Raw genomic sequence first — 15,778 nt, 5'->3', positions numbered from 1 at the left:
AAAAGAAATATTTTTCCATTAGCTACCAATGTTCCTTTGTGTTATTTTTTCAGATTATTTAAATGCTAATATAAGAAAAATGAATGTAACTGGCATAAAGAATGCGAGAGAGTGGAAAATTGAGTTTAAATATAGTAGCAAACAAACTACGTAGAAAACATGAGGTGTTCAGCATATCATTAAATCAAGTAAATTTGTCAGAATTGTCTTAAAAATTAACGTGCTTTCAACTTCCCTTAAAAAAGAGGGCACTTGCTTTTAAAGAGTACACAGATAAGACAATCCTTTTTCTGTAGCTAAAGTGATAGGTGTTTTTTGAAAAAGTTAAATATTGCTACACATTAATAAAATATTCATCAACAAGCTGCTTTATAGTATACTTCCTCAGATCTACAAAAATAATATATTTTTTAAAAATCCATAACCATGCATTGATTTTATCAGAATACGTATATTAAGCAACCTCACACAGGGGCAGAAATGCAAAAAACATCATTTACTCCTTAACAGTCACATTACCCCAACAATTAAATTCTACTTTTGGGTTACGTTTGTATATTAAAACATCCATTATATTAAGTTTCAGCGACACGATAAATAAAATTTTAAAACTGCACAAAATACATGCTTAAGGTCTCTTTCAAGGAGACCTCAAACACCATGGTGAGAATGATACTTTAGCTGCCTCATTTACGTAACTGTATTAGATGTTTGCCTACTTTCATTCAAAATCAAGTACTTAAGGTTTAAAATAAGAATTTACAGTAGGGGAACTGATAAACATAGGCCAGGCATAGTGAGAACCAGCCACCATAAATACAACTTAGCCAGAAGGTCAGTGTGTTATCAGTCCCAATTATGCTGAAGTGTAAGAAGTCTTCGTGTTGCAGACAATTATTCACTGCTGAATGAGCACAGACCACTGAGCTGAAAACTGACTTCCATCACAGACAAAGGCTTATGCAATAATGATCTATTCTGCCAAATTCCATAAGGATTTACTTATTGAACCCTTCCCTGGTTTCAGTTCACTGATTCTTCTGTTTCCATAAAAGATAGAAAATATCTGCATCTCCTAAAATTTTAGTGTTTTCCCAAGAATTTCTTTTTCATGAAGTTGGCAAGTACCCATTTCATTATAAATATATTTCAGGTTACAAATTTTCCTTGGGTGCAAGTCAAAAATCCCTAATACAACATGAGGCAGCCCAAACTGATGACCTCACTGTAATTTAAAAATACTTACATGAGTTCTGATTCCTCTTGACGTATGAGAATTTATTGATTTAATTCTTAGCATTCTCTTTTTTAGCACCAAAAAGCAATGCAGGTGGCAGTTTGTCTGTACCCCTATGGGATAATGGTTTTAATTCAAAATCAAAATAAAATAGCCTTGTTCCAGGCTACCAAAACGATGGCCACTGCAAGGCTCCTGTGCAAGGAGCAAAAGACCAATAAAGAGGATCAGAGACTTATTTTTACCTCTATTTTGTAAGCCAGGAAAGCAGCCTGCCATGTCAGTCTCCTTCTATGGGCTCTGCTGTCTGTGGATAATACCCATTCTCTTATGCCTCCCTTGAAATACCCAAGGAGAAAGGAAGAATAAGAGACTCTCAAAACCATGAGAGATCAGAGGGTGCAGGGAAAGGAACAGAAGATATGATAGAGAGCATACAATCAATTTTGCAAGAGAACTTTAAAATCAGCTTGGCAGGGAGAAGACTTCAAATGGTTTGCCTCTTTGGCCGCTGCAGAATGCAAATTGTTGGTGTGCTGAAAGAGCTGAGCTTTCCATCAGAGCACATGTGCCTTTACCTAAAGATTCCCCATTCTCATAGTCTGTCTCTGTCTACACCTGGAAGATTTAATCTTGTCGACAAATAGTTTGTTCTTTTTGCATTTGAGGTCCAAATCAATAAAGTCTAAGATGTATCCATTCCATATAAAAAGGGACTTGGATTAAATTTAACTGAAATTACCACAACCAACCACTACAAAGGCATATGCACACCACTGACTGACAAATGAGTAAACACAGGCTGAGCCAAACTAAGCAGCTAACAGACGATGTTCCAAAAAGATAAACAAGCTTATTAACATATCTGTTCTGAAAGTTACAGCACAGCTGCAAATTTAAGCTCTGTGGTACAAGATCATGATTTAAGAGCCTATATTCCTCTGAACCCTCAGCATCAGCTTCCCATAATGACATGGTTATTGAATGTTTCCACAAAGAGCAGCAAAAGCCAGGAGAGACCAGGGTTTTATTTTAAAGTGCACAGTAAAAATGGCAAGTGATAGGTTATGGGTTTTATTAGACTAACTGAAGAGAAATGTCATCTCACTTTTTATCCCAAGCTTTGGTTATTTTTATTTCCATTTTATTTGAATTTGCTTGCATTAGTCCCCTCCTCTTTTCCTACACGATTACTACTAAATAAGAAAACTGCTGGTTTAGGACACACTGAAATTGGAACGTTAATTCATGTCCCTGTGGATCTTGGGAAAAAGCCAATGCAAGTCTTGAACTTTATCATGATAAACCCCTGGCACCCACTAATCACAAGATTGTATCTTCCCATAAGATAAGGAGTGGATTTTTGGCATGGGAATGAACACATACACCTAGCTGTTTGCAAAGGCTTGCAACCTGGCAGCCTTTCAGTAAGGTTTCACTCACATAGCTGTTACTGTATACTCTCCAGCTATGGCTGGGAAGTTGATAATCCTTAAGATATGAGGAGAGTTTTGATTTCTGACACAGCATTCCTGAGATAAATGCAGGATCAGAGAGATGCTTTGAAATTCCCAGAGATACCCCACTGGTAAACTGCTACATGGGAGCAACTTTTAACAAAGTGTCTTTAAAAAGTAAAAAAAACCAAAAAAAAAAACCCCCCAAAAAAAAAACCCTCACAGAATTTGTGCTGGCCATCAAACAAAATATTAAATGTAAACCAGACACAGAAGAGAGCATCCCAAAGTCTGTTTTCCCCCAAAAAATTTCACAATGTAACTTAGTATTTTTGCCTACCCCAGAGATAAGAGCTAGTATTTCCAACTCCAATCCAGTTTCTTATAAAAAGCATGGGGTTTTTTATCCCTGGCGCAATTCCTTCCTACTGTTGTCACTAGGTGTCATTTCAGAGCATAAACTTGTATTTTAAGCAGTCTCACTACATAAAGATACAGTCACCTGCAAGGGGCCATGAAACCTGCCTGTCTACATAACTTTAAATGTTTCACACACTGTTCTTTTCTCTTTTTAACTTTAGCTAGTCAGCAACACACTTTATCATATATCAACATATTTACCATAGATGCAAGATTGTGTGTGTCACTACCAGACCATAATTGATTAGAGGTAAGACTTTTACATCATTAAGTACACTTTTGTCTACCAGACATACCCACAAAAGCAAGGAAATGAAAAATCAATCCACCTAGAAACAGAGAGCCACTGACACGCTGAGGTCACGTGAAACTGCTGAAGGACAAAATATCTTATACTACTTCATAACCTTTTCCTCATATATTTAGCCCCACCTACTAAACACAAAACCTTTGGAAAGTAATGCCCACAAGTTATCACTGTGGAGCAGTCCAGACAGCTACATAAACCCTACAAAACTCTGCTCTTCCATTCAGAAGCCCAGTGTTGTTTACTGCTTCCAATCCCTTTTCATTCCCCTGTATATATTCCTTCATAAAATCACCTTGCTTTCAGCAGCAATGCAATAATTAGGCCCCAAGGTTAAGTGAAAGAATGTTAAGAGTTGTTAAAAATGACTGGCACTTTGGAGGTGGAAAAAGAACAGTGTCCATCGGGCAGTGGAAAAGTAAAAGGGCAGAACAGCAAGTAATTCAACTTTTAAGTAACTCACTTTATAAAACACACCACAGCTTAAAAGGGGGTTCTTTGGTTATTATTTGAGTGACTTCGTAACTATATGGGAAAAAGAACACAGAACAGCAAGTGACTGAAGGGCTGCTATCAATGCTCAGTATTTCATTAGTGTACACGTTATCAAATTAGATTGTACAGCTTCCTCTGATAAGAAAGTTTTGTAGGTGGCATCTACCTATGTCAGCCATCACTGCTGCAAGTGCCCAATTACTTCCTGTATAGTTAACCTTCTGTACACCAATTCAAATCAGCACAAGCTCCACAAACCTTTAGAGTCAACAACAGCTAAAAAATAATTCATAAATGCAATAGCCACTTCTGTACCAGATTGCCAGACAAATGCTATTTGTGTGGCTGAAACCATGAAGCAATGAATACTGAGAATTTTATGATAAAAAAGCACCACTCACAGACTAAAACATCATATTATTTGACATCAACTGCTCACTTGCAGCAAAGAGCAATGAGAGGCCTCAAAGAGGAAGTGCCAAAAGCACTCGGGCAGCAGTGGGGAGAGAGGCGTGGCAAGTTCTAACTCAGTGTCCCCCTTCTACCAATTTGCCCCTCTGTCTCCATCCTCCTCATGCTCCCAGAACAAGTCCTCCTGTTTAGCATCACAAGGAGAACACAGTATTTCCTTTGAGACAAGAGCAAGGGGCCAAATGCTGGCACACCCCATCTGTGTCTCATCTGGCCAGACACCACCACTTGTCTCTTCCCTCACCAGTGATAGGGCAGTGTGAGTGGAGCAGACAGGCTGTGACAGCTGCACCCACACCCCTGGCACCACTGCACTCCTTTCCTGGCTCAGCTGGTATTTTGAACAAGGCAGCCACAGACTGCAAAGACATCAGAGCCAGAGGAAGTTTGGGAATAAGCAGAGGACCAGATACTGATATGGTAACAACAGATCCCCTTGCACCAGACTGACTGCAGGATTTCTGGAAACAACCAAGGCTTTCCTAGAGGCAAGAATGCAAGGGTTTCAGGATTCTTTTCTTTTGTTTTCTTTGCAGTTGTTGGGAATCCTGAAGAGGTAAAAGGCACTAAGTCCAATAAAAGACAGTTTTGTTTACTATGCCTGGGAAAGTATAAGGAGCTAATGAGACTGTGATATGAGGGACACCAAAATTATTATCAGGAAAGAGTGACTTTATTCCAAAATGAAAAAAAAGCAACAAAGCAGGAAATCTCCTTTTTGAATTCACTGCAGCATTTGAGTATTCAGAAACGTAGAAATTTATTACAATGAAACAAACAAAATAAATCTAACAGCCTAAAGGCATACTTCTACCGAACAAGTCACGAAAAATTTTTAAAGTAGGCCTTCGGCAGAAGAAGGCAGAACACAGATCTAATTTCCTAAATGAATATGGGAATATTCTCTAGGTAGAAGGACACTCAGATAATTACTCCATTGGTTTTGATCCATTTGTAACTATTAGTAAACCAGTAAGTATTCTTTTGCAGGCCCACAGTAACAGAGAGTAGATACAACTTTGTGATGAATACACCTGCTAATCTACATATCATTATTTTAAGTTATTTAATGTCTGTTTTATTTCTTGAGCTCTTTAAAGCCAACTAAATATGCACAGTAGTCCTCATCTGCCAGTGCTACACTCAGTAGTTCTTGTGAACTGAAGTGTGGGTTTTCCTGTTCTTTACAAATACCTGAAGTAAAATTAAATTTGTAAGTATTTCACATGTTACATTACCTGTCAAAGGAATGGAACTGCACAGGCTGCTCAGCAGCTCCGTTGCCAAGAACTCCGAGGAAGGTTGGTGGCAGAAGAGCAGCATCCACGGCAGTCCCATCAGCTGGTGTGCTCACCAAGCTTCTCAAGATGTCCTTCACATTGACATTTTTTGCAGCTGGCACAGAAGCCACAGATTTACTCTCTTCAGTTCCTGTCTCACTTCCGCCCTCCTGAGACTTATTGACTTCTAACGAGAGTGTGCACAGGACTTCACTGACTGCATCTGGGCCTGCACTGACACTCAGAGGTCCTGCTTCAGCAGCACTTCCTGAACGGTTGGTTTGTGCTGGAGCTGCTTCCTCCCCAAGACCAGAATCCCTTCTTTGCAGAGATGCTGTACCTTCTGAATCTTCAGTGGAGGCTGAAGCACCAAAAGCAGCAGATGGGTTTTCCATAACTGTTCACACCAAAAGAACAGAAAACACATTTTAAGGTCATTATCAACAGAGATGCATTCACCCCATTTGTCCTGAAGAAGACTTCTAGAGCATTTTAAGCCACCTTATTTAATTTGGCCAAATAATTAACAGTTCACCTGCAGCAGGAGTCTCATTACTTTCATTTTCTGATTCCTTGAGTGACTGGCTTTGGTTTGGTGGTCGTCTTTCATTCGGGGGTTCCAGTATATCTCTGTATTTCGAAACCATGAGCACAGAAATAAAATATACAACAGCCAAAGCCAAAAACTGAGCCTGTTTACTATCCTCCTGTAAAAAAGAGACACACACAGATTTTTCCATTACAATTTCAGCAGCATGTTTATTTTCCTTTGAAGTATGCCCAGCACTACCATAAACAGACCAAGAGGAAGCTGATGTATCAGCAATGGAAGAACAATATTCTCTAGTCACAGTTTGTCTCACCTATAAAGGTAAGGAATACAGCACTTGTATTCAAGTGGCACTAATCCTTTCATTTTTCATTTATAAATATGCTAACTTCGGCTAAGGTTGTGTGTTTTGACTACATGTTTCAAATTCGTGTAGGGTCTAGGCCCCCTTTATTTAACGGTGTTTCTTCTGTTATATTTCCTCAAAAATGCCAAGATATTAACAGCATTTACAACCAGGCGAGCATTCTCCACAAGACTGTGTCATATTAATGAAGAAAGTGGAACAAATTCCAGAAGCAGTGTTAAGGTTTTATTTCATTATCAGATAGTCCAGATGGATGTAATCTACTACGTATACTCTAAACAAGAACTGACAATATGCATTTGCATTACAGCTGTAACTTTATGAAGAGATTTTAAGAAAACCTTAAAAACAAATCTTAATATGAACTATGCCAGGTTCCTCCCCAGAGCACTCAGTGGCTCCTAGTGAAACAGAGGCAAAACTGGACATTACGATTCAGCCTAAGCCTGTCCCTTTTGGCTACCAAAGGAAGAAAAGCTTCATACACTTTGGGATCCCAGGAGAATGGAGCGTTTGGATCCTCACTGACTAATCAGTAAAAAAATGAATGTTTGGACTTTTTTTACCCCTCATTTACATCAGGGCTCAGGTAACATTCAATTTTTTCCTCTGAGCAGTTCAAGAAACTAAGTTACATTATAAAGCTCATTCTATCACAATTGTAGCGCCTATCAAAGCTCCTTATTCCTTGAAGAGCTCTTTAAAAAGCTATACTGCGAGATGTTTATGTCTATTAAGAACAGATAACATAGGTAGATCCTATCCATTGCACTGAAAAAACAACCTATCTTCCCCTTGGCTTGACCCAAAACCTTAACTTTCATAGAACAATGACAGGGTGAGATTGAGGAAAGCTGCCTACAATGGTAAGGATTGTAAAGAATTTTCTTGCTAGATGAATTTTCGCAGGACAGTTTCTCACTGTACTTAATAAAGTGGTGATCCAGTCAATCAGCACCACCTTATTTTTTCTGTGTTTGTTGAACTGCTTGAAATAAAGCCCAGGGACCACTGTAAGTACTGCTACTGGTGGGTAAGTGGATTCCATCAGAGTTCCTGCTATAGAACTCAAATTCAAATTATGCCACTCCTGGTTCTAAGTGCTGAACATAACGTAAGAAACTGTATGCAAATAAAACACTTAGATGCAAGAGCAAACAGCTCAGGCAAAAACTATTCCAAACCAGACCTTTCTAAGTCTACTTTTTCCCCACAGCTCAACAGCTTAACCAAAAAGCAGAGCTATTGCATCATTTTATATTTATTGTGAAACAGAGAGCCTGATGGATTGGATACACAAAAAAAGCAGAAGTTGTGGGTGGGTGTTGTTTTGGTGGGGGTTTTTTTTGAAGAAAAAGGTTCACAAAATGTGCTTGAAGGAATCATTAGGATTACTTTAATTGCCACCAGTATGGAAGAGTCACTTCTTGTTACTCTCTTGCACACTGATACTGAAGTAGGGGTTGGAGTAAGCTTGCTTCAATCTAATTACTGTAAAGAGAAAACTCAAAATTCTTCACTTTTCTGGACAGAAAAAAAAGTCACTGTATAAATCATTATACTTGCTAAAAAGTCCAATTATTGTAAACTAAGTTGTGGTGTCCAGGCTTGTGGCCACCAATGACTCACAGCCATTATAGCTGCTGTATTTGCTTACAGAGGTGTTTTTTCCAAGCAATCAATCTCAATTTCCTCAATATCAGCTATAAAGTTGCTGACACAGGGCAAAGATATTTTTAGTCAATTCAAGACTAAAAAACATATGCATACTTACAGCACACGCACACAAATTGGTTCCTCTGAGAGGAAGTCAAGGAATTAGAGATGACCTCTAATTTCTAATTAGCTAGAACAACATGAATTTTTCAAAAAGTACAAACATGTTTATGATACATAGTATACATAAACAGCTTGTCTATGTACATATCTGTACTAAACACAACATACTTAATATACAGTAGGCAGAATTCCAGAGAATCAACTCTTAGCAACACAAAGAGCCAGATCAGGAGACAGTTGGGTTTCACCTCTCCCTCTTTCTCATCACAAACATTACAACAGCTGTAGAGTATTACGAGTTCCTAATTACTGTGAGCAGTATTCCCTTTTTGTACACCCAATTTAGCCAAACTGTGTTAAACAGAGGAAGCGTTCAGCGAACAGATACAAGCAGAAATGTAGCTCCAAAGAAAAGCACATTATTTACTTACTATATCTCTGAACACGACTGCTCGGAGGCGATTAATATCCATATCCTGCAGAAGTCTGTCATGGTCCCGTATTGGAGAAATGCCACCTGTCACAATGTCCACTGGACTCTATTAAAAAAATCCCAATTGTTTAAGATCCTGGTTTTAAAAGCATTCTACCAGAAATCATTAAGCATGTACAATCGCCCACTGTACATCATATTGTCATAACTAGAGCACAAAGATCAGCTATGCATTTCATCTTTAAAGAAGAAAAAATCTGGCCGATTCTTGTGACAGATTTAATTTCCAGTGTTTGTGCCACCCCACTTCAGGTCTGTTAAAGTATCAGTGATGCACGTACAAATCTAAAAACGTACCCCTCTGTGCAGAGTAATCATTATTAACTTCTGTGTTTCTGAATGTGGTCTTAAACTTGCCTTTGCTGCAGACTTTCCTGATCCTATAAAGCCTTGCACTGCTTTTTGGTTCTTCCCAGTGTCACCAATAGGTTTCATCTGTGCATGCTGCTGACACTCCAAGCAATTTCTTACTGCTACTGCACATACTTGAGGGGAAAAGAAACGTTAAGAGTTATTCTGAGAAATAGTATTGTTCTATATTCCCTTACAGAAACGTACAGTACAATTCTGTTTACCACTTAAAACTAAAAAGTTTACACACATTAGTAAAATATTTTGCCTCCATAAGTTTTAGAGAGTTGCAAAATAATGCTCAAAATTCTTTAATAATTTATAACTAATACCGAATGCTGAACTATTAGAACATATATGCTGTACCTAATGGATACTTCAAGGTGATCAAGTGAGCATCCCTCCCTGCAATTTTACCATGCATACAACCACGGGGTGGGTGGGGCGAAGACAGCTAAGTTTCACAGACTTGCAAGGGAGAAGACAAGTGATACACTAGTGAAACAAATGGCAACGTTTGCTTCAAAATATTCTGTTACTCTTGGACTAAATGCTCTGAGTTACACAACTTTTTTTTTAGCTGCACATTTGCGGCCTGTTTCATCTTCTAATATTTATTTTCAAAGGAAAAAAGAACTACCCCACCTCTATACCTGTTTGCATCCCATAAATCTTGTTCTACCTGCACAAAGTTTTAATTGCCTAGAAAGGGAGAGGAAGGCTAGTTACTGTTGAGGCTCTGAGCTGCTCTGGCACTCATGCAAATTAAACTTTTCATTACAGAAGTCTTACAGCATGCAACTAAGCATGAATACTCTCCTCCGGTATTAACCACCTGGAGCCTGCTATGATCTCATATGTTCACATTTTCAGAATATTTGTTACTTTTTTAGGTAACTGACTATTTTCTTTCAATCCAATTTGAAGCAAACAAACTGTAATAATTGGATTCAATTACTGCCCAATTTGAATCCTTCAGAAATTTACATTTTAGTTTCCACCATACCTTCATATACTGACCTTCAAGTGTTAAATCTCTTTTCTAAGTACTGCAAAGGTTCATTTTTTTAATATAGTACAAGATTACTTTTCTTAAAGCTGCTGTATTCCCAGCCTTGATTATTTGGGGAACTTTGGCAAAAGAAATAGCCTCATGGATAAAATGAAAACAGGCTACCAAACTTACTTTATTTAAACTTTTAAAGAAGAATACATTTGCACTGCATAATACAGTAAAACTGTAAAAGATCTTAATGTCTGACTAAATTTAATCTTGATTTAACAAAACAATGGACAGGAAAAAAAAATAAAGCTAACAGCTGCTAACTATTTAGTAACTGCAAGCTCCTATGCTCATTAAGTGGTCTTATTTGCTTACCCAGACGAAGACATTGTCGCAGAATTCCTCCAGATGACATATTTTTCTCAGACTCAATTTCAGTGAAACCAAGAGAGCTTGCAAAAATTAACACATCCACAAGGTTGATTAACCTCTGGAGAAATGTTAAAGATGCTTCTACTGAAAGTCCTTGAGTTGGCTCAATATTCTCCAATTCATGCTACACAGAGAAAAATTGAAAGCACCATTTACTTCTTCACAAAGGTAATATTCCTACAAGCTAGATGAAGAAACATGTGTGCTGGAAGTCCACTACCAGTCACATTCAAAAGTAATAATTACTTATATTCTAGGAACAATCATTAGTATTGGGATTTAATCCCATTCCAGACCACTGTGGGGCAACAAAGCCAGGAAACTCCTCGTTATGTCTTCAGGCAAAGAAGGCAAGCACCCATATTTACCTTAGCAAAAGCACAGAGGGAGCAAAGGGAAGAAAGAGATGCCTGTGGAAATATCCCACACACACTTCCTGTTTCCCAAAAGGACAGCTATAATAATCAATACACTCCATAAAGAAAGGCATCCTCCCACAAGTGAGGAATTTTCAAATAAAAATGGAATTTCTTACAGTAGCAGATGTGGCAGCAGAAAGCAATGGCAAGATACCACCACAGGCCATGATCATGTTGTCCATCACTTGAGAGATGAGGTGGATCGTGTTGTGCACAAACACCACATTGTCACTGCTATTCACAAAGTCCATCACAGTTTTTGTAGAATGGCTGTCCAAAAATAAAAAAAAAAAAAAAAATCAGAGTAGAGCTTTATTTCTGAGGTATTTTAACATATTTATGTTTTCACAAAACTAAAACAGACACAGCAGTGGGGCAGCAACCTGTAAAGGTCAACTGATGTATCTCAATCCAAACCTAAAACTACATTTCCTTTCTGTTCATAAACTGCTCAAGATCACAGGTTGCTAAAAACACCAGAATGATTGCTGGTCTATGACTACTTGCTAGCAAAAGTCACTGTATCAGAAAGCGGAATAAAGTCTCCTGGAACTGTAAACTAGATTTGAACTTAAATCTTTGGAAAACTAAAGCAAATACTAAGGATTTCTCAGAGAAATCAAAAATCAACAAAGCACAAAAACTCAGACAAAAAAACTTTTCAAAATAGAAGCTAAACTAGAAATATATTTGAGCTATATCTGATGATGTCCTGACAGGTTAACCAAAACACATTCTAAAAATTATAGTCAGACAAAAATTCACCTCAGTTTAAATTGTCTGAATCACTTAAATACTCTATTTCTTCATCCTGATATTCCTTTTTATCAGGTCACTACAGCTATATGGTTCAATTTAAAATAGACATTCACTACTACAAGCTACCAATAGACACCACTTTTCAGTTATTAAATCTTAACATTGAATCACAGAACTACCACTGTTTTCAAAGATCTTCATGATTACATTCCAGATCCCTGTTAGAAGTTTATTTTCAAATTAAAATCTCTGTATTCACAGAACCTATCAAAGCAGCAACTCAGTGTGTGTAAATGCAGAAGTAAGAAATACTATTTTGGATACATTATCTTTCTTATCCACATTTAGATACTAATAGAAGACACAGGCCCTTACACACATTAGGAGAACTAAAATCTTGGTTGAATAAAAATCAACAGCAAGACTGCCAGTGACTTATACGCAGCCAGGATTTCAGTCCAAATCTGTGTACAGGTCCTGAGCCAGTGCACATTTATGTCTGTAAAGAACCTTAAAAATAAAACCTGAGAATAACTTGGTATAGGTCACAAAATAAGTAAGGCTACTGAATAATGAGTAAAACACCAGATGTCCAAAACTCCAAGTCAATGAGCCTCTTATAAATGAACCCAGTCTAGATCACTCCATATAAAGCCCAGGATGTACCTTCTCCACATCTGAATATCTGTTTCTATGGAGAAGAGCAGGTCTGTGAGCAGGCGCTGGTGCATCAGTGACCACTTGAACTCAGGAATACGGAACACAGTTGACCTCGTGTCTCTCCTCTGCCCATCCGATGGAGCAGCCAGCTCTTGTCCCGAGGAAACCTGCTGCCTTGAGGGCTGAATGCACAGTTTGCAGACAAAACAGAAAATAAAACACAAAAACCACACCCTGGTTATTACTTCCCATGGTAGACACTGAAATGCATTTAACAGACTTGAGATTTCAGATATCCAGCAAGTCCAGACTGAGTACATGGTTCCAAATAAAGCTAGAACTATTACACAAATGCTATTTAATGGATATACCAAAACTACAAACTACTCTACAGCTGCACTACCACACCTGCCAGTCTAGGCATTCACAAGCAGCCACCCAACCTTACCACAGGGGGAGAATATGTTGCTGTTGACAGTGGTTTTCCTCCTTTAAGGAAGAATGGTGCAGAATGAAGAGCATCCATTAGGAGGTATCTCTGCAGAAGGGAAGTACTCAGAGACATGACTATTTAACCATGAAAAGCTGGATTAGAAACTGAAGACTAGAGGGGTGGAGCACTGCAGCACACAACAGAAGCCCAGTCTTAATTTATACTTGTACAAAAAAGGTACAGTGACATGATGTAGTGACAAACCTATCAATTTTTATAGTTTAAAACAAAAAAGATTAAGTGTCCATCTAACCACGCACTCAGTTTATATCAGCATTCATACGTGGATATACAAAAATCGTGGAGACTCCTCAGTACACAAATTAATAAGAATTATGGCTATTTTAACCCAGGGTTAAAAGTATTCTATAGATAACTCACAAAATTCACACACATTAAAATCCCCAAATGTTTGGGCACACTTTCTCAAAAAATTCATAAAAAAACAACTTCCTTTTATTTTTAAGTTAGACAGATGAAGGACAGGTACAATTTACCTCAGGTATGGATCTGGGGGGCAGAGGTGCTTCTAGACATGTGTTAGCTTTCAGCTCCAGTCTTTCTGTATCTGATGCAACACTAGAAACATCAAGCTTGGCAATTCTTTTGTCAGAGGCTCCAGCAGGCTCTGCCACACGTGCATTTGCATTTTCCACAGTCATTCTGGTTTCACTAGAAACTATGTTTCCTTCCTTCAGCTTCTTTTTTCCTGCTGAATCCGACTGAGTTCCTGCTTCTGGAATGGCAGAACTCACTGTCTCTGGCAAAGTCAGTTCTTGTTTCTTCTTATCCACACCTTCAGTATCCTCAGATTTCAAACGCACAGATTCAGGTTGCTTCTCTGTTGTTTCTTCCTGCTTTGTCACTTTGCTTTCATTAGAGCCACATTCCTTGTTCCTTTCTGCAAACTCTTCTGAAGGTAAAGGCAAACTACTTTCATCCTTCAAATCAACAAAGTCATCTTCATCTTCCACCTCTACGGCTGATTTTTCCAGTTTTTCTGGACTTGTGCGAGTTTCTCGTTCCACAGGAGTTTGCATGGCTAAAGAAGCAGCAGCGACAGCAACTGTTTCTTCCACAAGCTCATCAGCTTTGCTAGAATCTTCAATTGCTTCAGCTATTCCACTACTGATTTCTGAGACACTGGGCTTCACTGTTTCTGGTTCTGGAGAAAACTCCACACAAGACACTGCTTTTAAATCCTGCGTAGTATCCCTATCCTCCCCCTCTGATTGCTCCTTATGATTAGACCCTGAATGAGTTTGTTGGCCACCATCTGATGAGTTTTCTGTCTCTTTTTTTTCAGTTCTGCACTCTGTATCTCCATCAGTAACGCAGGAAGGAGCAGGAGCATCTTCTTTTAACTCCAAAGATTGTTGCTTTCCCTTGGTTTCAGTTTCTTTGCTAATCCCAGAGATTGTTCTAATTGGAGTCAAAGAATGTACTCCACTCCCTTCACCTCCTTTCCCTTGGTACTCCTTGTACATTTGAGAAAGACTCTCTTTGTGCATTTCAAAAGTTACCTAAAAGAACAGAGTTCAAAGGACATTAGAAATTATATATTAATGCCTGTTTTCTCTGGGAAAAAAAAAAAAAAGAAAAACAAAACCCAAGTCAATGTTCAAATCACAAATTTATATTGGATACTGTCCTTTTCATTAAAAAAACCTGCACACTGGAGATCATTTCAACTGAGAACAGGTTTTTTCTTATGTGTGCCTGTTATTCCTGGCTAAAAGAAATTTTAAAAAGTAAATCCGGTGGCAAAAAACCCCAACTAGACTGATCCAAAGGACATCCTAAGCATAACATCCACAGAATCAGATTATTAGATTAGATTAGAATTAATTAGATTTGAAAACCTCAATTTTTTTGTGAAGGGGGATGCTGTGACAAGTAGCAGAGCTTTCACATCATTTTGAGTATGCTCAAAAATCCACAAAGATAAATAAACTCTTGGAAATTTTACAGTAAAAAGTACAATCTCACAAAATCAGAGCAGAGAGGAGCACCTAACAAAGCCAAAATCGTGTGGATTCCCAAATGACACCTAAAGTTCTCCACGGGACATTTCCTCTGGTGAGTGCTATTCACCCCATCTCAGCCTGAGAACATCTACACAAACTAATTAAAGTGAAAAGACTTCTCTACTCCTTAGTTGAAAAAATTATTGTTGTTTCTAGGTATATAAAAAAAGGTTACAGATAGAAAAATTCTTTACATACACGCTGATAAAAGGCATTTGCCCAAATAAATAGGTGTGTTACAAAAAAACAAAATACCACTAGACCAACTTAAATTTTTATTACAGTGTTATTCAATTTATTTTATCCATACCTTTCCATTTAGGATTTAGATTTATCTTCCATAACACAAGTGTTTATTTATCTGTAAACTCAGTTCTCAAAATTTTCCCAACATAAGCCCCACCTGAGGGGTTTTTTAAATAAATCATTTTCTGTATCATAAACATTTTCCACAGGCAAAGCAGAGTACTGCGTTCCACTAAATATATAAACACACATTTCCTTATTCTCTTACATACTCAGCTCATTCATTTGGATTCCATCTAAAAATTCCGTGTACATGCTATTCAAAGTGATGATTAGTCAATAGGAATATTTTCCCTTAAGATGGCACAGAGAAGACAATGAAATAATTTTTCAGATTAAAAAGATACCACACATGATAGTTAACAAATCAGAGATAAGCAAAGAAAGCACATAAAAAGTATTTTTGGTAGGTTCTGATGTCAATATCAGCTTTTTAATATACCATTTTCTCCTATCAATCAAGTATATTAAA

General features: G+C 37.8%; 1 protein-coding gene across 4 annotated transcripts in view; it reads right to left on the bottom strand.

The window, feature by feature from the left end:
- Nucleotides 1-15,778, bottom strand: part of LRBA (LPS responsive beige-like anchor protein) — a 374,344-nt gene that overhangs the window by 286,180 nt on the left and 72,386 nt on the right. For 3 of the 4 annotated variants that reach the window (XM_039551359.1, XM_039551361.1, XM_039551360.1), the window contains exons 23-31: nucleotides 13,471-14,496; nucleotides 12,929-13,018; nucleotides 12,487-12,662; nucleotides 11,178-11,331; nucleotides 10,586-10,766; nucleotides 9,214-9,341; nucleotides 8,795-8,902; nucleotides 6,203-6,374; nucleotides 5,626-6,064 (exon numbers count right to left, since the gene is read on the bottom strand). In XM_039551359.1, coding sequence (XP_039407293.1) covers nucleotides 5,626-6,064; nucleotides 6,203-6,374; nucleotides 8,795-8,902; nucleotides 9,214-9,341; nucleotides 10,586-10,766; nucleotides 11,178-11,331; nucleotides 12,487-12,662; nucleotides 12,929-13,018; nucleotides 13,471-14,496 — 2,474 coding nt within the window. The remainder of the gene's footprint in view (nucleotides 1-5,625; nucleotides 6,065-6,202; nucleotides 6,375-8,794; nucleotides 8,903-9,213; nucleotides 9,342-10,585; nucleotides 10,767-11,177; nucleotides 11,332-12,486; nucleotides 12,663-12,928; nucleotides 13,019-13,470; nucleotides 14,497-15,778) is intronic. The other variant, XM_039551362.1, reaches the window with a different exon arrangement.

This window comes from Corvus cornix, chromosome 4 (genome assembly GCF_000738735.6).
Source record: "Corvus cornix cornix isolate S_Up_H32 chromosome 4, ASM73873v5, whole genome shotgun sequence".
In the NCBI taxonomy this organism is placed as follows: domain Eukaryota; kingdom Metazoa; phylum Chordata; class Aves; order Passeriformes; family Corvidae; genus Corvus; species Corvus cornix.
The sequence above is the reverse complement of the archived record's forward strand: the minus strand, read 5'-3'. Positions and strand labels throughout refer to the sequence as shown.